The sequence below is a fragment of the Callionymus lyra genome, chromosome 16 (assembly GCF_982586985.1).
Source record: "Callionymus lyra chromosome 16, fCalLyr1.hap1.1, whole genome shotgun sequence".
NCBI classification, from domain to species: Eukaryota; Metazoa; Chordata; class Actinopteri; order Syngnathiformes; family Callionymidae; genus Callionymus; species Callionymus lyra.
Genome location: NC_141833.1, coordinates 12,811,929 through 12,838,961, shown reverse-complemented (window position 1 = coordinate 12,838,961; position 27,033 = coordinate 12,811,929). Strand labels below are relative to the sequence as shown.

General features: G+C 39.0%; 1 protein-coding gene across 1 annotated transcript; it reads left to right on the top strand.

Annotated features, from left to right (window-relative positions):
• The first annotated feature begins 1,845 nt into the window (after window positions 1–1,845).
• col6a1 (collagen, type VI, alpha 1) lies at window positions 1,846–26,676 on the top strand. Its single transcript, XM_087811228.1, has 35 exons — window positions 1,846–2,138; window positions 4,211–4,340; window positions 4,415–4,615; window positions 4,689–4,848; window positions 5,577–5,690; window positions 5,801–5,821; window positions 6,451–6,471; window positions 6,550–6,594; window positions 6,663–6,716; window positions 6,791–6,835; window positions 7,044–7,070; window positions 7,141–7,167; window positions 7,241–7,285; window positions 7,354–7,407; window positions 7,759–7,821; window positions 8,709–8,771; window positions 8,855–8,908; window positions 8,992–9,027; window positions 9,100–9,162; window positions 9,285–9,347; window positions 12,692–12,754; window positions 13,015–13,077; window positions 13,140–13,190; window positions 13,252–13,287; window positions 13,363–13,425; window positions 17,823–17,888; window positions 20,182–20,217; window positions 20,463–20,499; window positions 20,598–20,606; window positions 20,683–20,816; window positions 22,064–22,170; window positions 23,554–23,740; window positions 23,808–23,979; window positions 24,053–24,082; window positions 25,263–26,676. Exons 1-35 carry the CDS (start codon window positions 2,054–2,056, stop codon window positions 25,868–25,870), a joined length of 3,033 nt encoding a protein of 1,010 aa, XP_087667354.1. The 5' UTR covers window positions 1,846–2,053; the 3' UTR covers window positions 25,871–26,676.
• Window positions 26,677–27,033: the final 357 nt, after the last annotated feature.

Sequence of the window (27,033 nt, the reverse complement as noted above, 5' to 3'; positions counted from 1 at the left end):
CAATCTTACTTGCATGTTGATGTCAATATGTCTAACCTTCACAATTTCTTATAGGTTAAAAAGTCCAGGTAAGTATGTCATTAGTGATGGTAACTATCTTTATCCCTATAAACCACATTTTGAAGTAATTTTATCCATTGGCAGGTGTTTAAAAAAAAAACCTGCTGAGACGTCATGCAGGAGGGAGCCACTTGAAAGTGTTTTCAGATGTTGTCTGGTCTCCTTCCTCGGTAGGTTTTCTTTGCACATCATGCACAGGGGAGACGGCACGATAGAAAATGTTCTATGAGAAGATTTAAACTAAATAATGTTGTCAATAACGACATTTAGAAACATGTACACATTGAAGAAAGCAGCCCTTTAGATCAGAGAGAGTGAAACTCGCACTGCTGTAACACTAGAGGGCAGTAGTTCCCAATTGCATTTTTTTAACCCCAAATATGAATTGATAACTACTGTGTATTTGTTGTTTTTCTTTTTCTTTCTGCTTTTCTTTGTATCATTTGGAAAGGGGGGAGGGGGGGGGGTGATAACGGGGGTCGTATGGCCATTATCAGTTTCCTGTCATTTTCCCGGTGGAGAATCATGATTAGACCATTTCCTGTCTTGTGAGACCGCTGTCTAGATCTTCTGAAGTCGTGTCTGCTCCTCGTGTAGTCATGCTGACATGGGAATAATCTCTTCCATCTGCCCTAGTTTACATAGTTTGGCTGGTTAAAAGAAAACCTCCAAAACTAGTCTTCAGTCATACTTTTGTAATTACAGTTCTAGAGGACTAAAGTTCTGAAGAAACCCCGACTAAAGCCACACTGAAGTAATCAAGTCTTTTTTTTTTTTTTTTACTGTTTTCTTTTTCTCTGACTCAGAAACACCAGTGATTCTGCAGAAACGTACTTACTAAAGTACGCCCCCGGACACAAGCCAGACGGGTTTTTTTTCTATCTGGTTCTTTCATCCTGCAGAACCTTGTTTTCAGTGTGACATCATGTCAACTCACACCTGCCAGCCTCATGTCCTCAAGAACACTCATATATACTTGTATTATTCCCCTTTGATCACGATGAACTGATTAACCCCCCAAAAAAACATGAACATGGTAGAAAATTGACCAAATGTGATGCTGCCAAAAATGTACTGGAGGCTTGACATATAAAACCCCGATCACTCCCAGATGTCGTTTTTTTTTTTTCAGCCCTCCTACCATGTTTCTACACAAAAAAAAGGGTGAGCTCAGTGGAAAATGTGAGTCTTCATTTGTCCAAAAAACCATGGAACATCCTCCCACACTAACACCTTGCCAAACACACACTTCCAGCCTTGTCCTCCTTTACATGTCACCCCTTCCACCATCTGAGCCACTAGATGATGCTGTTTCTCTTCAGGTTACTGGTAAAAATCCCCCCTTTCTCCCCCTCCTCCTCCATACCTCAGCCCAAAACCATTTGAAAAAAAAAACGTTTTATGTTCCTGTCAGGTCCGAAGAAGTGAACCAGATGTAATGAAACCCCTCCTCCCTTTTTTCTTCAGAAATTCTTTAGAAAGAAAATGAACTCATGATGCTACAGCTGCTTGCCATTATATATCTTTTGCACAAGTTTGTGCACACGTTGTCCCCCCCCAAAAAAAACTATAATAACAATAATAATAACTAGTTTCTTTTAACAATGTCATCACCTCCTTAAAAATAAACAACGACCTAAAATGAAAAGCACAATGGGTCTTTGAAAAGTCGGCCTTTTAAGGAAATATCCGAGTCTGGAGATGAGCCGATTCATTTGCGCGCGCCCTGCGCCTCCTCTTGCCAAATGCGCGAGAACTCCTCCTCCCTCCCTCCTCTGCGCGCTCCCGATCTCCTCTGCGCGCTCTGGCTCTCGCCTCGGACAAACTGCGGCGGAGCGCTGGTTCAGAATAAAACTTCATCCATTTGTTTTTTAAAGACTCAAAGGTGAAGGTTTTTTTTAGGGGGGTCGGCACAGGCGGGTTTCGAGACTCTCTAGGCATCCTTGTATGCCTCTAGTTGTTTTGGGTAGTTAGCAGATTTTCTTGCAGAAGTATGGAGACTCTCCGAGTTCTCCTGGCGCTGATGTGCGTCCTCCTGGCTGGAGCGCAACTTCCAGTGACAAAGGCAAAGTTTTCAGGTGAGTCTTTGAACTCCTTTTAACACTATTATGAAACGTGTCACCTGTTTTCAAACTCGTATAAACCTTGTCATGATCTAATTCAGATTTTCCAGATGTGACACATCATGAAAGGAAATTATGAAATTCTTTTTTTGAAAATATTGTTATTAACTATGGTTTAGATCATATCATCGTAGGTATTATTTTTGAGACCTTGAGTAAACTGTGCCTTGTAATGGTCATGATGTGTAATCATAACATAATGGCATACATGTAACCACTAAAGCTGTCAATCAAACCAAATGAACATGGTACATGACTTGTGTTTGTAACTCCAAGTGCTTAAGCTCAATATACCGCATTGAGTTGACACTGGGTTCGTTTCATTAGCGTGTGGTCCTCTGCTGCATGTGTTGTTACAGCTCACGCAGAAGAGGACGTCAGGGTCTACAATGGCCACCTCTCTGCGTTACGATTGGACAGTGCTAATGCTAGGTTATCATTGAAGGTTTTAGGTTTAATTCCGGCTTGTGCAAAATTCGAATCCATTCATTTTTGGTTTGGAATTTGAGTTGGAAACACAGGAACTACATTAATTACGATTAACTGAAATTCCAAATGGCAAAGTGATGAAAGATTAGGTCAAGATTAGCTAAGCTTTGAGCCTAAATGCTAAATATACTTTCCATCTGGATAGTTAGTTCTTGCATCTTTTCAAACTATGAGCGTCACATGTTCCAACAGCTATAGGTTTCAAATGTATTTCCCAAATTGAAACAATTTTGAATACTGTACTTCGATAAGGTAAAGAATTCGTGGAAAGTATTTCCCATTCTTTCCCATGATCTCTATTTATAATACATCAAATTAAATCATTTTTGTGTTCCCCAAGTACTCATTCATAATATTTATATGACATGTAAAACACTCATTTATGGAATACACTGATCCTGAAATACAACAAGAACTATTTAAATTCCACAGAATGGAATTTCATCATAATGTCCAACTTTCTATTTCAAAGATTATGTTTTTTTTTTTGCACCACAGTTTGAAACTATGAGTATCGCAACATGAGATTTCAGTTTATATATTATATACTCATGGTATATCAATATAGTTTCTATTTTCACTAGTAATTATGTCAATGTTTAACAATTTATCATTATAAAGGTATGTGACACAATGGTTTCAATGACGCAAAGTGTCAAATATTTCAACATAGGCCTCAAATACTCCATCCATTGAACTCCTGAATCAGGAAGTAAGAGTCTGAACAGATTGATCGCATTAAGCATCTTAGAGGTCGTTGCATAAATCGTCCTTCACCACAGATGCTTTGTCATCTTTCATCACATTTTTTTTAAAGTTTGGAGATTAGTTTCATAAATCTAAACGACATATGTAGAACGTCTATAAAAATAATCTGTTTTTGGTGAACTTTAAATGATTGAATACAACAATATTTAAAGCTCTTGCGGGCCAAATAAATTGACTTGGTAGGGTGAATCTGGCCCCCAAACCTCGAGTTTGACGCTGTACATAGTGCATTGTGTGTTGTGACATCAGACATAAACCCAATTAGATTTAATGTAAGTTCATGCTTTGATGTTCTGGTTGACATTTGCTGCACATGTGGGTCAAATTCCCATATTTTCATCTTAATTAATTAATTGGTTAATTAATCAATTTTTGAACTTATTTTTCTTTAAGTTTAATATTGTTTTCTCAGAATTCTTTTTAAGAACTATTTACATTTTTTACACATTATTTACACAGTATGAATATATTTTTGCAGTATTTTTTTACATGAGTTATTAAATGTTTTTGCCAATTAACATTTTGCTTTTCCCTTTTATTTATTTATTTATTTTAAACAATAAACTTTTTTCTGCTATATTATATCGAACCCCTTTAAAGGGTTTTAAATTATATATATTTTTTGAGAAACATGATATTTCACTGCTCTAACAAACAAATCCTTCCAGATATTACCACCTTATTATACAATATTGAAATTGTTGGCTGGGAAATCTTTACAGCCTTACACGTGAATTCAAAGCATTAACTCATTTCTTTGTGCACTTCAGACTGCCCTGTTGACCTCTTCTTCGTGCTGGACACCTCTGAGAGTGTGGCCCTCAGACAGAAACCCCCCAACTTCTACATAGATCAGATCAAAAGCTTTACCAAGGACTTTATCGATCAGCTGCAAGTCATGTAAGCCTCCGATTATTGCATCGTCGACCTCTTCACATCGGGATTGGTGCGACTTTTAACCTTCGACCTTACAGGCGCCACCGATGCGACCGCTACCTGACGTGGAACTCTGGAGCCTTGCACTACAGCGACAAAATCGTCATGGTCCGACAGCTGAGCGACATGGCCACCGAGCGTCAGGCCCTGAAGAGGGACATCGACACCATCGATTTCATCGGCCAAGGCACCTACACCGACTGTGCCATCAAGGAGGGTCTGGCACAGCTGCTCATGGGGTAACGGCAGATCACGGGGATTTTTGAAAGAGTTGGACAAGGATTTTTTTTAAATCATTGTTTATGTGCACAGAGGGTCTCACTATCATGAGAACAAGTACATCGTGGTGGTCACCGACGGTCATCCCATCACTGGCTACAAGGAGCCATGCGGAGGAGTCCAGGAGGCGGCCAACGAAGCCAAGAGTCACGGCGTCAAAGTGTTCGCCGTCGCCATCTCACCCGATCAAGAGGTGCGCACACGAAGACCCACAACTTTACTAGAATATTCCTTAAATATTCCACTTCAATCTGTATCATTTCCACTTTACATGATGGATATATGGCTTGTATTCTGTTTCAATTATTTTTTAATTCACTCCGTTTAAAAAAAGGATGTTTAAAATCCAAATAAATGTTTGGTTCCCTTTTATTGAGTAGGTGCATAGTTAAAATAATGCTTCCTAAAGTCATACAAAAAAAATAATAATAATAAACTAAAATAATTTAACAAAGGTATCGAAGTAGCCATTTTGTGATAAAACTATCATTTAGTTTTTATTTCAGATATTTAAAAAAAATGGTATATAGGCATAATATTTTGTATTGTTAAGTTAAGAAGTTTATTAGAAGTATATAACTTCTTAACTTAACAATACAAAATATTATGCTCACGGCTGGCTTGTCCAGTTCCTTTGACGATACTTATCCTAAACCATTTTGTCTTTTTTTAGCTAAGAATACTGATTTATTTATTTTTACACAATCTACTCTAGAAATTGTAAAAATTTCAAAAGTGTTATTGTTTAGAAAAATAGGTTTTATTGTAACTCAGTTGTTACTTTTAAATGAACACCAAAGTGTTGTTCTAATCATTTTCAAATACTTTACATATCTACACTTAAAGTTTGAAGTTACTCTTAAACACATTGACACATGCATCACACTGATAACGATGTGGTTCATGTCTGTGCTCCTGCAGGAAACCAGACTGTCGGTCATCGCCACTGACCCCAACTACAGACAGAACTTCACCGCCGCGGACGACACCAGAGCCACCAAGATGGGAACCATCCGAGCCATCGTGGAAATGATCGTAAGTCTCACTATGACAATAATGCCCTCTTCACGAAAGCAATGTTATGTAATATTTATCCAGTTACTTCAATTCTCTCAAGATTCAATGATTCTTTTTTCTCTTCTCAGACAAACCAAACAAAGGATGTGGTGAGTAAAAGAGACTCGTAATCGACATCAACATCTTGGAAAAGTATGAACTGCAATTAACATGATCAGGAACACATTTTATTTTATTTAGTTTTGTCATACAGAAGTCAATAATGTTGTGTTTCCTTTTAAGCTTCTATAGTTTTTAGCTTCTTAGCTCAAGAATTCTGAATAATAAGCTCTTGGTTCCACTGTTACAAACTAGTAATCGAACAACTCACTTGGAGAAAAAAAGTGCAGAATAAATAAAATAAAATAAAAACTTCTAGATCAATGATTTTGGGATGTAAAAATGCCAGCGTTTAAGTCTACAAAGGAACAGAGATAATGGATGTCAACGATTATACAGAGACTAACAATAACATTGAAAATGAGTTTGAAGGAAAGGAATTTGATCCTCCCGGTTCCGTGCCAATTTGGTAAACATAAAACTAGTGCTGAAGAACGGCTAAAAGACGCCCCTGTTTCAGATGGAAACAAGTGTTTTATTTACTATAATCGATAAATATTTGACATGTTCAATTTTATAATAATGAGTCGAAACTTTAAAAAAGTTTTGAACAGCTTCTGCTCTAGATACATATAATGGAGGATGATTATTGATTAAATATTGTCTTTTTATTTTTCAGTGCTGCTCGTTTGAGTGCAACGTAAGTTATCCATTATCACCTTGTTAATGTTTTGGTTAAGCACGGGTGTTTTTAACAACGTGTCATGTCCGCCTGCAGGCGAAGGGAGGACCCAGCGGACCAGACGGAGACACAGGTGGACGGGTGAGACGATACCTTCACGGATGAGTAAATCGAACACGGCTTCACAAATCCTACTTTTTTATCCGCAGGGAGAGACTGGTAGACCTGGCATGCCTGGAGAAAAAGGAGATATTGGCGCCATTGTAGGTCCTTCTGCAGCATCAACCGTCAAACTCTGAAACTCTTGCTAACTTTGCTTTACTTTGTTGCATTACAGGGCAGCATTGGAGACCCCGGCCCTAATGGTTACAACGGAATGAAGGTAAAACACCCTTTTTATACATCAATAATTGAACCTACACAGGCAATTATTATTATGAACAGCGCCACCTACGGACTGCTCCAAATTTCAACTATTTAATTAAGTAAATATATTCTGTGTCCTGTATATTGTCAGCTTATTTTTTAAGTATTTAATTTGATTTTGGTTCCTCTCATTTGAGTCTAACGTTTAATTTGTCTGTTGCCAGGGAGACCGCGGTGGCCGAGGAGGAAAGGTACAGTTAAATTTCTGTTTGTTTCTTACCTGTGATGTCTGAGCTGTACTGACTCTGGTTCCCTCCGCAGGGTGACCGAGGACACAAGGGCTACAAGGTGAGTTTCACGTTTATCCGTCTAGCCTGGGTCTCTTGTCGAACCTACGAGTGACTCTCTTAACGCTTCACAGGGAGACAAAGGTCACAGTGGAAACGATGGAACCGACGGGCGCAAGGTGAGTGAAAATGATGAGTCAGCCGTTTTATGTTTGTGGTTCTCACGGGTGTCCCTGATCTGCTACAGGGAGAGGCCGGTTTCTCTGGACTTCCTGGCTGCAAAGGGTCCCCAGGATCAGATGTGAGTGAAAGATTCTCCACCTTTTTTTACGCCGCTGATGTCATCTTCTCTCATCCACATGTATTTACAGCATCTGATAAACCACTACCAGTATCTGCCAGATAACCAAGCACATTATTTACACATTAGCCATTAGCTTTGATTGTGTGTTTAGGTATGTCACTCACGACCACGTCCGGCTCCGAGCCTGGAGGATCTCGCAGCTTAATCACTTGGTTTACATTCTCCGCTGTCAGCCTGTTTAGAAGGAGCTATATGGTCATGTTGCACACAAACACGTGTGCGACAACTATGTGCGATACTTGTGGCTTCAGCTGCTTCTGATAAAGTACACTGTGCTGCTGCTTCCAGGGAATGCAAGGAGAACCAGGACCAAAGGGAGACGCCGGTCCTTATGGACAGAAAGGAACTAAAGTAAGAGGAAAAAGTCCTGAACATGTTTATACAATGTTTAACATCTGGAGATTGTTACTAAATGTAGCTTAACTGTCAAATTATTTTTGAATTAGATTTGCTTATCTTATATTTTAAGGTAATATTTTGGCCCTTGTTTAATTTAAGTTTCTCAATGATTATTTTTTTACAAACATAAGTACATATTTAAACAGTAGTCAGGAATGGCTGTTCTCATAAAAAGGTGATTTATTAGAACTTAGTGGGAGGCCCTAGTTACTGCACCCACCTTACTTATGGTGCCAACAAAATGGTGAACTCCCAGGATGCCTTTCTACACACTGCTCCATATAGTGACAACTTGATCGGTCACTACAATAGTATTTAAATACGTCATCAATGCTGTTATTTAAAAAGTGATCGAAAGCTGAGATTGGTTGGCTGGGCGGCAAAGCATTATGGGACTTCATTAGATCACTGTTACGACGGAGTTGGGGATGACGCCTCATATGCAATTTTGAGTTTGTAAGTTGTTATTAAATGAAACGTGAAAAAAAAAATGAAGTTTTTATTTAAACGTAACCCCTGCAATATACAATTGACTACCAGGATTGGCCAGTTGCTTCAATTTCACACGGCCTGCAGCTTTCAACTCACAACTGTGAACTTTAGATATAAATACATGTATCGTTATTTTGTTTAATCTTCCTCGAATCAAATCCGACCCTTTTTTTTTTTTAAAGAAAAGTTTGTCTCTTTACCCATAATTCCTCACTAAACAACGTATTCCAAAATAGTTTTCCCTCACTGCCTCCGTCACTTCATGATGGATTGTCCGGACCTACACCTCTGTCTCGAACCCTTAAAAGTCTTTGTTTGACTTACAAACCAATCCGACTATTCTTCAGGGAGATACAGGAAAAGACGGCGAACCGGGAAGGCCTGGAAACTACGGACCTTTGGGACCCCAGGTAAATCATCCCGCGCGCCGACAGGGACGACTGACAAAAGCCAGAGTTTCGTGTCGGTTTATAACACAAGTGACTCTCGCCAGGGTGAGCGAGGACCCCCAGGAGCTAACGGCGACAAAGGAGAGACCGGTGATGATGTGAGAAAAGAAAAGTTGTAGAATATCAGAAACCTTCATCTTAAATAACTTTAATTATATCATATGATCTTTGTGTCTTTCAGGGACTTCCTGGGCCGGATGGAACTCCTGGAGACAGAGTAAACTGATGCACAGATTTACCATCAATTATTGTCTGCCGACTTTTATTGACTTTTAACAACTCCCTGCAGGGAACTCCTGGCGAGAAGGGCGAGCAAGGATCACGTGGGAACAGAGGACCGAGAGGAGAAGGGGTCAGTGATGATTCAGAAATACAAACCATTTTATTCATCGCGTCCTCCCTCTGTTAACGGTTTATCTTCTTGACTCACCATCTTTGCCGTCTTCTTAACTGTCTCTCTTTTTTTTTTGCCAGGGAGACCCAGGACCCCGTGGAGAGACAGGCAGAGAGGGGGAGACCGGCCCTAACGGAGACCCTGTGAGTCAACAAAGTATTATACTCCCATCAGTATGTGTGAATGGCTGTCAAAGCGCTTTGTGACCCTGGTCTAGAAAGGCGCTATATAAATAGAGATTACTATTATTATTATTATTATTATTATTACACATAAACACAGTCGCGTCTTTGTTAGCATTCATGACTAAACAAACCTTTTTTCACTTCTCCCCCATCAATTATTAATATTGTGTAACATTCCATAGCAGAGCATAATGTTCTGTGACGTGTCCTCTAAAGGTCATCCTTCAACACCTATGCTTTAGTTTAATCTCTTCAAAGTTTGTTCTTTTTAATCAAATTAACTATTTAAGAAAATCTGTATTATTATTATTACTGATTTCTTTTAAATTAAATATTTTATATCTTGGAGGTCTTACATTTTGTAAGAACACTTTCATTGTTTTTTTTAAATATTTTAAATTTCGTTTCTTTGATCTATGTTCTTTATCTTTAGACAAGGATTGTATCATCTTGTTCTTTCTCTTTATTTCTCTTTGTTCTTGTTCTTATTTTATTTTTATTTATTTTTATGAATAATTGCTGTATTGCTGTGGCTAATTGGAAAAAAAAAAATTTCCCGAAAGAGACCTCCTGAGGGATTAATAAAGTTCTACCTAACTACCTAATAATTTATATATTTAACTTTTTTTATTTTTGTTGTCTTTTATTTATTTATTTTTATTTAACTTAATTTTTTCACTTTAAATGAAATTATTTTTTAAAATGTGGCTTTTAAATTAACTATTTATTGTAAAAATAAATGATAATTAAATAATAATAAATGTATTTTTTAACACAAAAAATCTACTGCATTTATGGCAATAATTCTTTACTCATAATTTGATATTTTTACGTAATATTTTCCTTAAAAACGTTTCTCCTTAAGAAGCATCTTTATCACTATATTCTATTTTTCTTCTCCTAATTCCCCTCTCCAGTTGTATACTCTAGACTTTCAGTAGAGTCTGACGGGCCGCCAAGACTCGGCCCACTCGCTCCCGCTCCAAGTCCGCCCCCTCACTCTGTCGTTAACTTGTCCAGGGAACTCCAAACCTCTCAGACTTTCCTCTCTGACTCAGTTCTTCTCCTCCAGTCCTGCAGCCAAAAGCCGCACAACTTCTTCTTTTTTTTTTTTTTTTAACATTTCTTGTCTTAACGAGGCTGTGGGCAGAGAAATAATAATGATACGTTACAAGCGCTTGTGGCTCCGTCGGAACGCTCAATGGTTCTTTTGTGCTCCCGATGCTTAATCAAGCACGAATGATCCGAAAACATGGAATAACTGACTTGTCGGACCACCTTATGAGTGGAAAAAAAACGTGCTTTAAAAAAACTTAACAAGTCCGCTTTGGAAGCGTTTCATGTGCCACGCCCTTTTGTTTTGCTCGTGATGTGTCGGTTCCACTGACACATAGTGGTGGTCAGTGGAATTAGCTGTAAATAGAAGCATAAGAAGTACAAGCCTGCATCTGTGTTCTTTTGAATGAGTAAATTCAGTCGTGATGGAAACACGATTGTGTTACTGACGTTAGCTTTGGCCTTTGGAAGGAAAGTCTAGAATAGATGATTTGATGAAGCTCAGTTAGGTAAAGGTAAAGTACAACTACTCCTTTTTGACTTCCTAAGACCCCCTTAAAAAACTACTTATTTAGTAAGTAATTAGTATTTATAGTGTTTTTCAAGACCAGGGTCAAAAATTGCTTAAACAATCAAAAAATACACAATAAAATAAATACTTCAAGGCAAAATAAAGGTCAAGATAACACTGAGACAAACACAAGAGTCTCAGAAATTCAAGGAAAAGCCTGCACCAATAAAAATGTCTTAAGGTGTTTCTTGAAGGAGTCAGTAGACTCCTTATGTTTTTTTTGGAATATACACGGTCTCACCCAGAAATACTTTCACTTGATTAATCAAAACGCAAGAAAAAAAAAGACGTAGTTGTGATTTGTTGTCCGTCTGGTGATCTCCTTGGGGAAACTTTGTTCTTGTTCTGTTTTTTTATGAAACTCGCTGTGAACTGGAACTAAGTGCCAACAACAGAACTAAGTGAAAATAACATAGATCCAAGGAAATAATTCAAAGAAAAAGGATATAAAATTAAAATGGAATAACGTCATACTTTCACTTCACTCCTGACCCCAAATTCAGAATTATACAATCTAATATCACGAGGAACGAATGTTGTTGACAACAAGCAGAGGATTCTTTCAGCTTTATGTTCCAATTACAACTAGATTGATTATGTTTTGAATATATACCCTTTATGGGCTGAAAGATGGCAAAATGAAGCACCACGTCTCATGATTTGAATAGCAGGAGTCGTGTCCTTTTTTCATCAATGATCTCAACTCCCAGAGAAACCGGTCAATTTAATGAGCTCCCAAAAATATGTTTAATTGTATTTTGATAAAGATCCCAACTGTAAAATGAAGGTTTTCGGAAATTAACTAATTTCTTGTGTATGGACTCCGGGAAGTATCAAATCAAAAATACTAATTCATAATTCTCACTTTTTCCTAATCCTCATCCATTTTCTTTCGTAGATTTTGCTCTTTATTCTTACTTTATATATAGAGATTTTTTTTTTTTTTCACTATACTTGTTTTTTTTATTGTTGAACATTTTTGCTTGCAATAACATGCAAATATTGACCGTGTTTGTTCATTTTTGTGTTGCAATTAAACTTCTGCCTGCTAGATGGCGGCATTCAATATGCAGCTAAAGGAACAATGAAATCCTGCAGGATCCGTTCAATGACTTAGGATGAGAGGATACAGCTACAAACCGCGCTTTTAAAGCTGATGTTTGGACATAATCAAAACAACATCAGAGTCAAGTACTTGACAATACTACAAATATATATCTTTGTTCCTACAGTATCGCAGTATATCATATTTTTGTACTTGTATCGTGATGTGTATCATATCATACCCCTTAGTAGTCGGGGACAGCAGCAAGGAAATGACAAATGATTAATTTACTTTCTTTGGTAGGGACCTTTAAAGGTTCACTATACTGTAGTATATTATATACTGTATGTGTTTTTCTTCGAGTCTAAAATGCTGTATGTGAATCTTCAATAGGGAAATATGTATTTTATACCCAATTGAGGACATTTTAATGACAGGAAACCATGGAAACATTCTTCAGACATTATGCATCGATTATGAATCGAACGGAAACGAAGATAAACTGAGATAAGATAAGAATTAACATTTGGTCGTAGAAGACTTGAAAAGGTCAAATATTTGAAGAAGGACCTCATCCTTCTTCAAGTCTTTTAATTCTTGAATGTTGTTTTCACACCTTCTTTTGTGCAGGGCGAGTCCGGCAAGACTGGCCCACCTGGCTACAGAGGAGACGAGGGCGCACCTGGACCTGAGGTGAGTCCGTCAGTAAAACGTGCGGTCGTCTAAAGACACACATGTGCTATTAAAAAAACAAAAAAACACTGCAGGAATCATGTGTACGACACATTTAGAGGAACCGTAACAACACAAAAAAACCCCGCTGAACCAGCTTAAACCACGAAGGGGAAGATGTTGGTTTTGATCTTGGGCCCACATCAGAGGATTCTGAAAGAACAAGACTCTTTGGTCGCATCTCATGTGTTCTCAATCAATCCAATTGCTTTGTGTTCCAGGGAGTAAAAGGACCGAGAGGAATCAAAGGCTCTCCGGGAGACAGAGGCCCGATGGGGCCAAGGGTGAGACGCACATGTCGGCCATACGGCATCGTTCCTCATCACCGTTTCTGTAAATCTTTCAGGGAGAAGATGGTGTACCAGGCAACGGAACGGCCGGTTGTAACGGTTTCCAGGTGAGTTTCTTAAATATGAATGTGTCTTTATATCTTCATAACCTGCCTTCACTATTTTCAGGGACACCGCGGACCGAGGGGCGACTCAGGGGAACCGGTACGTGGCTAGAATTCGGCGAAAATAGAAAAAGAAAAATGCTGAGGCAACATTAAGTGTTTTGTCATCTCTTAGGGAGGAAAAGGGACCCCGGGACCAAAAGGAGATGATGGAGAGCCTGGTGATCCCGGACCTGATGTGAGTCTGACTTCTCTTCTCCTCGCCAGATCCTTCTTAATCTCCTCTCAATCCACTCTTGGCTCAAACCGTCGGCAGGATATGAGTCACATGAGGCTTGTTTTATTGGCCGAACACCCTGTTTCCTTTAAGATCGTATAGAAGAATTCAGAGATGCTTCCCCTTTAGATTCCTGCATAGTTTTTTTTCTCTCCCTCTCTCAGGACATTTATCTTGTTTTAACTCTCCTTCTGGTCTGCAGCTGGAAACTCTTCATGTCTGGGAGAGTGTGTTTGAGAGTTGCTGCTTTGTTGTGGGGACAGGAATCTGTTCACGCAGACATATTGGTAGCGTTTGAATCCATGTAGGGGCTCAAAGAAGCCATAACCTCGACCATATATTATTTCTCTTGCGGGTGCAAACTTCCCTGAAGGTGACGTTGTGGTTCAGGTTTTGGTCGGGTTAAGTCCGTAGGAAATTGGTCGTCAGAAACGAAGGAAACAAGAGCGCTTTGTGTGCGTGTTTGTCATTTTGGACGAAGAGTTAGAGCTGATGCAGCTGTGTATACGTCGTCGTCAAGGTTACCAGGAAATGAGCCGAGCGTAAAGGAACTCCATTACTCTTTTGGTGGTATAGCGTGCCAGTTTTAACACTTTTAACCTCCGAGGGTTCCCTTCGGTCGTGTTTACGTTGAAATTACCGCGTTTTTCAAGACTTAAACATTTCAACACATGTTTGAACTTTTCCTGTCATCTGGTCATCGGTTGCGCCGTCGTCGTCCGGCCGGTTTGACACGATCCAAGATTAGGATTTACAGCCTCGGATCAGTTTACCATTGATCTCCGCTGCCCGTGTTTGACATGCGTGGCTTTTTTTGTGTGTCCGATACTGAGACGCTCACGTGGGCGCTGATCAGTTCCATGTGTGATTTGTGCCCGACCGGAACCTTGTCGCCCCTTTAATCACGTCACAACTGCGGATCACTCGGTTTGTTTTTAAAGTGTGTAACAGTTTTTATTAAGATCAACAAAGGACATCGCTCTAGAGTTCTGTTTATTTAACTTCCTTTTATTTATGAGCGATCCAATGAAATGTTGAGGGGAAAAAAAAACAATACCATATTAAGAAGAAACATAAATCAAAATCTGTTTTTAGTGTTTCCTAAAGTAATATATAACTCTTAAATGTGGCAGACCATAATGTACTTACTGTATTACACCACAACACTGAACAATTAAAGTAGTATGTTGCTCAAACTTTGAAAGCACAAATGCTCATAATGCTAATCTAATGCTAAGTTAAAGCTAAATGCTAAATGATTTCTATGATGAACGTTAAACAATAAAATGTCAAGAATAAATAAAGTTATATTCTGCTAACACTGCGAAGGAATGGTGACTCCGAAAACTGAATGTTATTAGTTTTTAATTCCAACACAATGGCAAAAGCCGCTAAAACAATGTGGCGCTAATTGCTAATAGCCCGTTGTCTACGGTCACATGACAACCGAGTAGCTTTTGGTATAGTCAGGTGGTACTATTATACCAACTTTCTTATATTGAAAATAAAACTCTACAAATGAAAACAATTAAATCTTTCAATACACAAAATACTTAATTGGATTATTTAATAAAAACTAATTCAACCCTATATTTCCATATTTTTATATTTGATATATCCAAGCAGCAATTTATATGGCACCACTTGTATACAATCCCTATATATACATGTGTTTATTAATTTACCGTAAATATTGCTATGTGTGTCAATGTCTTTTTTTGTTTAACCTGAAAAAATTTAAGGGGGTGGTTTTTTTTTTTGTTATCTTATAACTACATGCTAACAAGCTAGCATGCTACCATTGCACATTAGTGGTTTGCATGAATCGATAACTTGAATTTAAGTCAGATTATCTTGTTCTTGGTTTGATGGATTCAATTGATCGTGCTATTTGGGAGTTCTTATTTAAATGGTGAAAAAAAAGACGTTCATCTGTGCAATATATATATATATATATATATATATATATATTTTTAATACCGTCTGCCTTTATTCCTTAGCTTTTTTCCCATGGTAACGTTGCATGATCGTTTTATTAAATTAGTATGGGGGGAAAAAAAGGAAACCTTAAAAGGATTCCAAATCGTTAGAATTCATCTTATTAATAGGTTTTAACGACCGTATTCCCGGGAACAGGCGTCCAATTGTTTCTGAGATCTCCGTCCATGCCAACACATAACTTCGGGATTTGCTGTGGGAAAGATAGTTTCAAAGGAAATCATGAGACTTGAATCTTTGAATACATTTTTTGGAATCGGTCTCAAGCATAAGATTTAAATTAAATCCATGATTTTCATCTGCGTTTAAAAGAATATAAATGTTTGAATATCATATATATATATATATATATATATATAGTTATCCAAAAGCTGAACAGGCTACATGGGTCGGGTCCTCAGAGTAGATAAGTGATACCTCTCATCTTTTGAAACGGTGATGAATGTATCCAGTGACGTACACCAATGAGGCAAAACATCTGGTCAGGTCAAGTATGGCGGCATCAGTTCATGCGTCTGTGATGCAGCGTCGGTCTTATATCAGTAACCCACCTGAAGAATGTGCACTAATAAGAACCTTGTGTGTGTGTGGACGACCAGGTGTTATGAATTAAACTTCTTCTATACAGGACTATATCCTCCACTGTTACCCTGCAGCTTGTGTTTGATGAAATCATCGTTGTTTTGTTTTGTTTTTTTGTTTATGATGCATTCGTTGTTTGATAATCATCAACTTCCTGTGAAAACGCACGTGCTTTCAATTACTCCCAGCATTGCTTGCTATTTTCCCCGTGGGAATGAGTGTTTATATAATCGCTAGAAAATTAGATGGATAGAGGGATCAAACTTTAATGATCCTAGAGAGTTCAATCGGGAAATTGCTTATAAAGTAGTTCTTCAGAATCTGCCGATCACTCATCGTTAAGAAACACCAGCTGCTTTTTTCCTCTTCAGCTGTTGATGTGGTTTTGGCCAGCGAAATACATGGGAAGCATTTAGAGTCCAGATATCTGTCATCTAGGAGATTAGAAAAGAAACGGAAAGAATGCGTAACACTGATAATTATGCATCATTAGTCCAGTTTTATCTTTAAAACTCATTAACTATAAGCCAGTTGGATTAAGCCACATTTAGCAGAGCACCTGCTTATCAGGTACAAGTTACTTTTTTAAGTAGGTAATGTTTTGCACCTGCTGAACATTTAAAATGTAAAGGCATGACTTTTTATTTTCCAAGTTAGAATATGACACATCATTGCTCAACACAAGCAACCTATTGGCAAAAGTGCGTTCTTACCGAACAAAACACAAGCACATACTTTGTATATATTATATTGAATTCAATTTTTTATTATTAACGAAGTTATCTGAAGACACTTTACAGTTTAAGTAAGACTATATTGGAGAAAAGAAAACCAGATCCCAGCAACTCAACAAAGAGTGAACAACAGTGTGGCAGTGAAGAGGTAAATCTTCTTTTTAGAATGCAGGAACCTCGAGCAGAACGAGACTCGGTGTTGACCTGCTGTGAACGTCTGGGAGGGTGGATGGGAGGGGGTTAGACAGATGGATGGAAAAAAAGAGTGAGGTAGAATACAGTGAGAGAATATATATATACATGTGTATGTATGTATATATATATATATATATATATATACACAAATAGTAAGATGCGTAAGTAATTTAGTGGATATGTGACACATATGTTGAGACCTACATACATTTAAATGAAAATAAGGTATATACAAAAAGTGTATTTTACATGAATAAATACAGAGTAAAAAGAGAACCAAAAATATGTAATAAATAATATACTGTATAATCTTTTTTTTTATGGTTAAAGTGCAACAGTTTAGTGTCTCTACACCGATGGCAGCAAACGATGACAGTGACCTCGTCTGCACTTCACTTTTACTTTTACGCTCAGGGGTTGAGCTGAGAATGTAAACAGCATTATTACTGAGCTTCACTGACTTGTCCCCTACTCCTCCTCCACCTCATTATTTTTTATTTTACAAGCGTGGTCTGCTTACAGTCCCGGGCCTTAAACTTGAATACTCTCACCTGCGAAAGTGAAGCCAGCCTTAAAAATCCCTCTGCAGGAAAACGAATGGCACGAAAATGTTTTTTTGTTCATCTCCAACTTGTTGTACGGTTTCATAGTTACCATAAGTATACATTTGTGAATTAAGTTTTTTTTTTAATCAAGAGCATCAAGTTTTTGGTTATTTCTCACATGATGTCTCCAACAAACCACGTCGTCTAAACATTCTAATGACTGCTGAAAAGTATCTATATCCTGTAATTACCTCGAGTTGTAAACAGTCTCTCATCAGCTGCGCGTTTTCTCTGTCTTTTCCAGAACAATCAACCCGGGCCTCCAGGACCAAAAGGGGCCAAAGGTCACCGTGGACCCGAGGGCAGACCGGTAAGAATGCCTTTGAGGTGCATGTGTGCGCAGGTTAAGAGATTTTCGTGGCTGGAGAATTTGGGGAGAACTCTTGTCCGCTACAGGATCATGTTGGGAAACACTTTCATTGAGCCATTAGTTAATCATTTTGTTTAAATTATTTACCATATTACTTATTGATGGAGTTTTATCCAGGAATTTCAATACATCTCTACACCAAATGGCGTCAAATATTGGATACAAAATAATGGGAAGCGTAGCCAAGGCATTTGGTTCCTTTAAAGGCAAAGGTAAAGCATCCATCAAAGACCCACTCATGCCTAATGATGATGGGGTAGATGTTCTTCAAAACGTTGTGAGCGAACACTAATAATTCCCAAATCCAACCGTAGCTACCAATGCTGCACAACATCTTCATGATTTCCCGACTCTTTCCCAGAAGACGGACATTATTAGGCGAAATAAACGTTCACACATGACTGATGGTGTTGATTCATGTTCCAGAGCAAAGGTTCCTCTCAAATGGAAAGCATCACGTTGTATTAACATGATAATATTTGGTCAGTTGAATTAAATGAATGCGTGAGACATGATTTGATGGAATGGCAGAGCAACTGTTGCTATAAACAACAGAAAACACAGAAGCGTTGTTCATCGCGTCCTCATAAACTTCTTGGACCACGACTCGAAGGGGAAAAAGTACAGTCTGGTTTTACTTTTCAGCTTGAGTATTCCCACATCAACGATGTCCCGCTTTGTTTCCGACCTGAGCTGAAGATGCCGACTCTTTTCACACGGACACAAAGTCACCTCTTCTGACTTCTTAAACAATAACATCTTGTTTTTATCAAAGTCAAAACTAGAGTACGACCAATGTTAATCATCAAAATATTTGCTTTCATTGGCTTAAGGGGTTTTCAAGACTCCACTCCAAACCACAAGACATTAAGATGTGGCCAAAATGAGCAAAGCTTAGTCATCGTTGGGAACAGTATGAACGTTTACTTTGGCCTTAAATGACATTGAAAGAATTGTACTCGTACAGTACAACACAATCTTGTTTTTCTTATCAGCTTTCTGTGATTTTTTTTTAGCATCAAGACAAACATCTTTTCACATCTGTCTTTCTTGTCTGCTGTGAGCGCATACGCAGACGAGCGCGGCGTTTTCGTTGGAGAAGGAGAATGCTCTTAAACTGGTTTTAATGTCTTATAAAACAAAACAGATGTTTGCTCAAGTACTGTAGTAATGGGACTTGGAAGATTCTCATGCTGCTGCCGAGAGAGAGAGAGGGGGCACAGAGTTGGCGCCAGCGTTGACTCGTTCAATTCTGGATTCAAACGGCCAAAAGGGGATCTCCGGTTGGACAAAGAGACTTTTTGTTCTTGTTAAAACCGAAAAGAAATGGATCGCGTTCTTTCGAGCTGTAACTGTACAACATATTCAAGTGAGGAATCAAAAAAAACGACTCATTATTCACTTTACTCTTGGATATATGTTTCCAAAAAACTACCTTATTAATTAATTAACCATGTAATTCAACTGAAACAAACACATTCATTTGAGCTTTAATTACCTTTGATGGTTTTGGTCGTCACAAGAAAACATCATTGCCGTGTTTAGCATTAACAGTTCTTAGTAGCGCAACTTACTGTCGTTTTTCCCCTGTTGCTGCTCTTGTTAAATACTACGGAAAAAGCTTCTATTTTACGTGGTTTAATATCATTTTACATTCTCTGGTTTATGTCAGAGACGGCTGTGACCATTTGAAAATTTCTAAAGGATCAAAAAATGGCGTATCTTGAACCCTTTCTTCATTACTTTAACGCCAACTTTTGGCATTTTTTAACGTTTTAAATGGTGCACAAACAAAACAAAACAATAGTTTTTTTTAAGTGTTATCTTATCTTAGCAAAATTTTTCTCTAGAATTGACGGGAGGTTCTAAATCTAAAATGGTTGCTTCAATCCAAAATGTTTTCAATATAAAAAGTAGTTGCTTAAGTCAAACAATTTAAGTCGTTTTTTATTGGAATTTTAAAGTCTTCCATTGGAAAACATTTATTTTTTTATTGAATTATATAAAACAAATCTACCCCCAGAGAGTTTAAGTAAACACTATGAACAAATGTGGCCCATTTGGCCTCAAATGCAAGTATATTATTAAATATATGACACTAAAAGGAATTCATGTCACTCATACTCACACCCGTAATGTACTGCAACAGTTGAAGCTATGATCGGAGTTAGAATTGTGAGAATGAGATCTAACTTTGAATCCTGATGAGCAGCTGTCCTTCTTCATTTTCCAGGGACCCACAGGGCCTCCAGGACCACCAGGAACTGATGTGAGTCTTAATCTTAATTCCACCATAAGTTTCTGAACCAGCTTTGAGGTGATCTCTCCCACTGGGGCGTTTCTGAATGTGGTCTGTGTATTCAGCGTGAGGCCACTCACCTAATTTCCTGATACCGGGAGTCGCTTTGTTTTCTTTTTTCTTCACCTTTTTTCTAAACGGGTGTTTTGTTAGCGTGTTACATGAGTTGATTTATCATTGGACGTTCATACAGTAACCTGCTCTCCTGCCCGCAGGAATGTGAAATTCTGGATATCATCATGAAGCTCTGCTGTGAGTTAGAACACCACATGTCCAACATGTTAGAGTAAATCAACCAGAAACATTCTGTAACATGTGTTTTTTTTTTTCTTCCCTTCTGTCCTTCACAGCCTGTTGCGGTGAGTTTTTAATTCTTCAGCTTCTTCTAGGTTTCATCTGGCTGTGCGTGACCGTGTGTGTTGTGCGCACCTCCAGAGTGCAAGTGTGCAGAGATGGACTTGGCCTTCATCGTGGACAGCTCTGAAAGTATCGGCTCGTCAAACTTCGCTCTCGCCAAAGATTTTATCATCATGCTGATCGATAGACTGATCAAGGATCAGCAGGTCAAGGTAAAGATTTTGAAGGCATTGTGATTTACAACTATCTAGATTTATTTTTTTGCTCGTACGATTTCTATGACCTCTTATTTAAAGGGCACCTAAATTGAAAACCCAACTCTCTGACTCTGACACATGTTTCAAATGTTAAAGTCTTCCTCTCCAAGATGCAGTAAGTCCCTCATCATGACCATGTTTTGAACTTTATAAAGTTCTCCCCCGTCTGGAATCTGGGCGAACAAGAGGTTACATTATGACATAATAATGGCTTCACTCCTCCTCCAGCCATCTGTAATCACGCCCGCTTTGTTTATGCAACAAGCCCCTTGGAGGTGGAGACTTCAGTGATTGATGACGTGCAGTGACAAGCATTCATATTTGACCAATCACAGCAGAGTGGGCGTGGTTATATTAAACCAAATTTAATCTCCAGAAAAGTGTTTTCAGTGGGCGGGGCTTAAGCACATTTTCTAATGTAAATATTTAATGAAAAGATAGTTTTGTACAAACAGACACTGAGATAGAGTCCAACATCTATTTAAGAGACACTTAAATCAATACATTAGTTGAACTTTAAACGTTCTAATCTACCCTACAAGTGTTGTGACGAACCAATTACGTTGAAAAAATAACAATAAACAAGATAAATTATTAAAATATACCGTTTTTAAGGTTTATAAAAAAAGGTTCTCAAGAAAAAGTAAAAAAAAAAGGTCTATAGATATATAGGAAATTAACGTAAAATGTGATTTTTTTTTTTTTAATATATATATATATATATTTTTCACATTTTTAATCATCATCAGCTACAGCTACTTGAAAAACAAAACAACTGGTTGGTTTCAAGTTACTCATGACACTTAGTCCCTGGTCTGTGTGAGATACTTGGGCGACGGTGAGACCGAGTCATGACTAAGATGGCGGCTAAAGTGGATAATGAAAGTCGCAGGTTTATAAAGAATTTACGGCTGACGCATGATGGGAACCACAATGATAATTCAACTCTTCCCTAAGAGTGTTTTTTGTTTTCAAACTACTGGAGTCCTCCTCGCATGAGAACACACACAAAAATAGACCCTGTGACACGAATGTTTCTGTTTTGCTTATTATTTTAACGTCTCTCTAATGACTCCTCTCTTCCTGTTTGGGAATAATTACTCAGGATGGGTGGAGGTGCAGAAATGTTGACAGAAGAAGAAAAAAAAACACAAACTGTGGAGAAAAAGAAACGAAAAAAAACAACATGTTTTTCTTTCCAGTTTACAGGTAACGACTCCAGAGTGAGCGTGATGCAGTACAGCGGCTCCAGAGCTCAAGAAGTCTACCAGCTGGGAACCAACATCAAAACTCTGGCCGAGTTCAAACAGTGAGTCAACGTTTGATGACAAAAAAAAACAAGTATGCTTGTGAATAATTCCATTTTTCAAGAGCCCTTTTTTTAAGCATACTTGGCGAATTTGTACAATTTGTAATACTCCTCCTTAAGTTAGCCATTTAGCATTAGCATGGAATAAAAATTAAAAATCAAACTCAATATAAAATGATTTATACCTAACAATGTATTTTAAGCACTACAGTTATCTTTAGTAATACAGTCATGTGGTTATCTATCATGTGGCAAAAACATTTACCGTACTTTAAGTAATGCTACACGTGCTAACTATAGCCACAATGCTAACTTAGCTATTTGAGCAGTAGTTGAATGGATTATTTTAAGATTGAAAACAAAGTAGTTTCATTTTATGTGTTACCTAAAGGTTTGATTTGATTTCAGTTATTTTTTATTTATTCATTATTATGATGCGTTTTCGCGAGTCACGCACCGGAGATGTTGCCGTTTTAACTTCATCACACAAGACTTTTAATGAGCATATGTTTTCCAGCTTTGTTGGTTTTCCAGTGGATTCCACATGTTGATAAAAACAAATAATTGGGTGCTTTTGGCACCAGATTGTTTGACGTTGATGAGTTTTGGACTTGAAATGCACCTTTTTTTTTTAGGAGAGTAAAGTGAAAATAGTTGTTGTTTTTTCTCTTCCTTTGTAAAGATGTCAATTCTTAATGCCTTTGCTGGAAAGAAACTTTCTCACTCTCGCTCATAAATACTTGATACCATTTGTAAATGGTTGTTTCCAAATTGGGTCATGAGGGCCACAGATTTGAGTGTGAGTACGTCTATAACTAGATGCAAGATGAACAGATTTAAAGCAGATGGAAGTAAATTTCGAGAGATGGAATTGAATCTAGACCACACCTGGGCAAAGTGCACATGTGGCCCTTTGACCGTATTCATGCGGCCCTCAAGAGGTCAGAGTAGAACATAGACATTATTTCCGACAGCTTTCAATTTAATATTGAGTTTATTATTGTATTAACTCTAAATATATATATATATATTTTTTCCTTTCTGATTTTTTTTGTTTTTACTTTTATGAAAATGTCTTGCCAATCAAAATTATTGACATCATATTTAGAGAAATAGGTTATTTTCCCATCATTTTCTTTTACTAGAAAGGTTTATAAAAGTGTTTTGACATAGCCAGGTTTATTTTATGCTGATATTTCTTTCTTTACTATTCTTACTTGCTTTGTTTTTTCAAATTTTTTCTGTCATATTTTAGTTCTTCGCTCCTCTCCTTTGGATTGACGGCCCCTCACAGTATATAATTTGGCCCCAGAGGAAATTTAATTGCCCACCCCTGATCTAGACGGACCACAGGATGATGAGATTTTTATTTTCTCCGCTCAGGACAGTGAAGGACATGACGTGGCTGGCCGAGGCCACCTACACCGGCGAGGCTCTGGACTTCGCCGTGGTGAACATCACCAAGTTCATGAGGCATGAGAACCGAGTCGTCCTGGTGCTCACCGACGGACGCTCCGACACCAAGCGGGACAACGTTCCCCTCAACGTTCTCTGTGGGCAGAACATCCGGGTCAGTAGCCCCCGCAGCGACTCTTACTCGAGCGTCGTTCCTCTAAAGACCTTCTGCTGGTGTTCAGGTGGGCGGCATAGGAATCAAGGACAACTACGGCCGCGAGCCCAACAAGGAGCAGATCGGAAACCTGGTGTGTAAGAGTGACCCCAAACCAGGGTTCTCTTTCGTCCTGGATAACTTTGCCGAGTTGCTCGATGACACCTTCCTGCAGAACCTCACGTCCAACATCTGCCAAGGTACCTTCTGTTAGCACTCGCCATGTTCTTCAAGATCTTGAATCACATCTTGTTCTTGTTTCTTCCTCCGCAGACAAGCGATGCCCCGACTACAAGTGTCCAAGTAAGACTTTCTTTATATTTTTGTCAAATATCTGCTACGACAAAGTGAGGATGGGAAACTATACTTGTTGACACATCCCATAACAGTTTCCAAAGCCAATAAAAACTCTACAGAATAGAGATGGTTTAAGATTTCAGACCCTTTTGCACATCAAACTCTTGGCCCAGTGGCTTGTCGGATGGTTGTCTCAAAATCAAAGTAGATAATTGTTCATTTTGATATGTTCACCTTTAAAGATGCATGTTTAAGATAAGATAAGAATGATGGTTGAGCCTCGAAGAATTCAAAGATGATATCAAAATCTTACGTCCTGTTCGGTAATAAATTAGTTGGATTGGAGTTTGACAGCCCTGCCTTTGTAAATGCTGAATATGAAAAGAATCCCCAAAAAATATTGATTGGTGAGTGAATAGTTATCAGGGGACGTTAAAGTCAGTTTTCCTTTTAATTATTATAATAACTAAGCATTTTTAACCGACCCCCGGGTTCCTCCAGACGGTAACAACATAATCCAATTTTCCATAAAAATTCTACCTGCATATTTTGTTCTGATTTACTATCAAAATCATGACCTAAATTAGCCATTTGGACGGGAGTAACGTAGCTCTTATGAATCCAGGTACCAATAAGCAATGGTGTGAACTGGTTTTCGTTGCATATTAATTCAGATTTTCAAGCTCTTGTATGCGACTAAAAATGTTTTTTTTTACATATGGGCCATATGGAAAATTATGCCAATTTCATGCCTTCCTCAGGCATGAATCCCTGTTTATTTGTATGTTTCCTTTGTATTATAACTTAAAATAGACTTCAGCTAGAGTTTTTATTGGAGAGCTAAGCTAGCAGGTACACCCTTGAGTTGAAATAAACATTTCTCATAAGTGTATTATGGGTCAAGTTGAATCTTAATAACAAAGAAAGACCTAATAAATCATATCAAATGTATCGGGGGAACTTGCCTGCTTTAGGCCTTGGCTCCTGCAAGGCTTGGTGTGTGTGATGTCAATGGCATGGACTAAAGCTATCCCAGCTATTGTGTGTTATAGCCAGATATGGATTAGTATCTGGATTGAATATAGGTTCTTCCACTCGACCGGCAGTTTGACCTACTTTTTGGAGTCGTGTCTACGTTGTTTGCCGATGATAAGTTAATATTCAACAATATGTTTGTCATTCGCAGTCACCTTCTCTCAGAGCAGCGACATCCTGGTGCTGATGGACAGCTCGGCCAGTGTGGGCCAGAAGAACTTCCAAACCAGCAAGTCTTTCATCAACCGGCTGACGGAACGCTTCCTGTCGGCCGAGAGGAAAAGGGGAGCGTCCGTCCGAGTAGGCCTGGCCCAGTACAGCCGGAACGCCCGCATGGAACAGGGCCTGACCAACAACTACACCCTGCTGGCCTACCACACCGACAACGCCGCGTACCAGAACGACGGCACCAACGTGCTGGAGGCCCTGGAGTTCGCCGTCAAGAGCCTACCGGGGAGAGGCGACGCGTCCGGCAGCAGGAGGAAGGTGGTCCTGTTCTCCGACGGCCGGTCCCAGGGCATCACCGAGGCCCTGCTGGAGAAGCGGGTCCGCGAGGTGGCGGACGCCGGGATCGAGCTCTACGTCATCACGGTGGGCTCGCACGTCAACGAGCTCAACCTGCGCACCCTGGTGAGCCGGGGCCGGCGCGACGACATCACCTACGCCCAGCGCCACCTATTCCGCGTGGCAGACTACCCTTCGCTCCTCCACGGAGTCTTCCACCAAACCGTGTCGCGAAAGGTGTCCGTTTCCCAGTAAATTTTAGATGTAGTCCCATGATAGATATCCACCTGTTTACCAAACACTGTCAAAGAAAAGTGGCCCAGCAGGGGGTCATCCCTACCCTGAGTAAAGCCTTTCAGGACGACAACGTCGCTGTGCATTCTGGGATATATATCAGGAGATGGTGCTGACCTTAACTATTCCTATTATCTCGAGCTTGTCCGAACAGAACGCAGTCTGGAAAATGTCTGCCTGGAAGGCTGAATTCAGGGTAAAATTTGACCCAGTGTCCAATCTTCACATACTTTAGGCGTTTGATTTGAGCTGATATCAACTCAGGTATTCTGCATTCTCGTTTGACCGCCTGCTTGTCCGGACTCGCGCCAACATGAAGGGGTCAGCCGGCGCTCCTGACTCTGGCCAAATTGCCAGGAAATGACATCACTCTGATCGGTCACCACAGAAGGGGGGCGCCTCATCTGGTCTTCACGAACAGCTGGACCCAACATGTGTTGGATTATCTTTCTGGTGGCCTGGTTATATTAGACAGTCCTGCCGAGGTCACACGATTGTGTAGGAAACAGAGACGTATTTGCACCAAGGAAAGAAACAACTGTCACGCTGAAAGTCTGGACAACCTTAAAGGGCCCGGCGAGGCCCCCATCCCCGCCTCACAAAAATGTTTATCCCATGACCGTCACTGTTGTTTTTACCTGTGGTGCTATTAGTCTCCCTGCATCAGCCGCTAGCCCTGTTGTAAGTCAAGATACCGAATGTTGACCTGAGGATCACCTGCCTCAGATGTGTTGAAGAACCTTCAATAAAAGGTTGCGACACCAAAACTGTCTCTGGTGTGTTGATGATGACGTACAACTTCCATATATAGACGTTTAGTTTAGGTGAGGTTTGCCTCGATTCACTTGGTTAAAAGTGTCAAATAAACGGTGAATTAATCATTTTTTACTTTTAAAAATGATTCATTACAAGTAAAATCCCATCATAATTTCTTCCGGTATGTTTAAAAAGGAAGTCTCCCAGCCACACACACAATCACACACTGATGGGAGTAGGCTGTGACGCAGCGTGCTAGCTCATCATTTTGTCTGAAATGTTGCGTAAACGCTGCCAAAAGAAAAGGTCATATTGCATTTGTAGCTTTTTTTAAAAAATCTAGATTCTTCAATGAAACTAAATTTGTA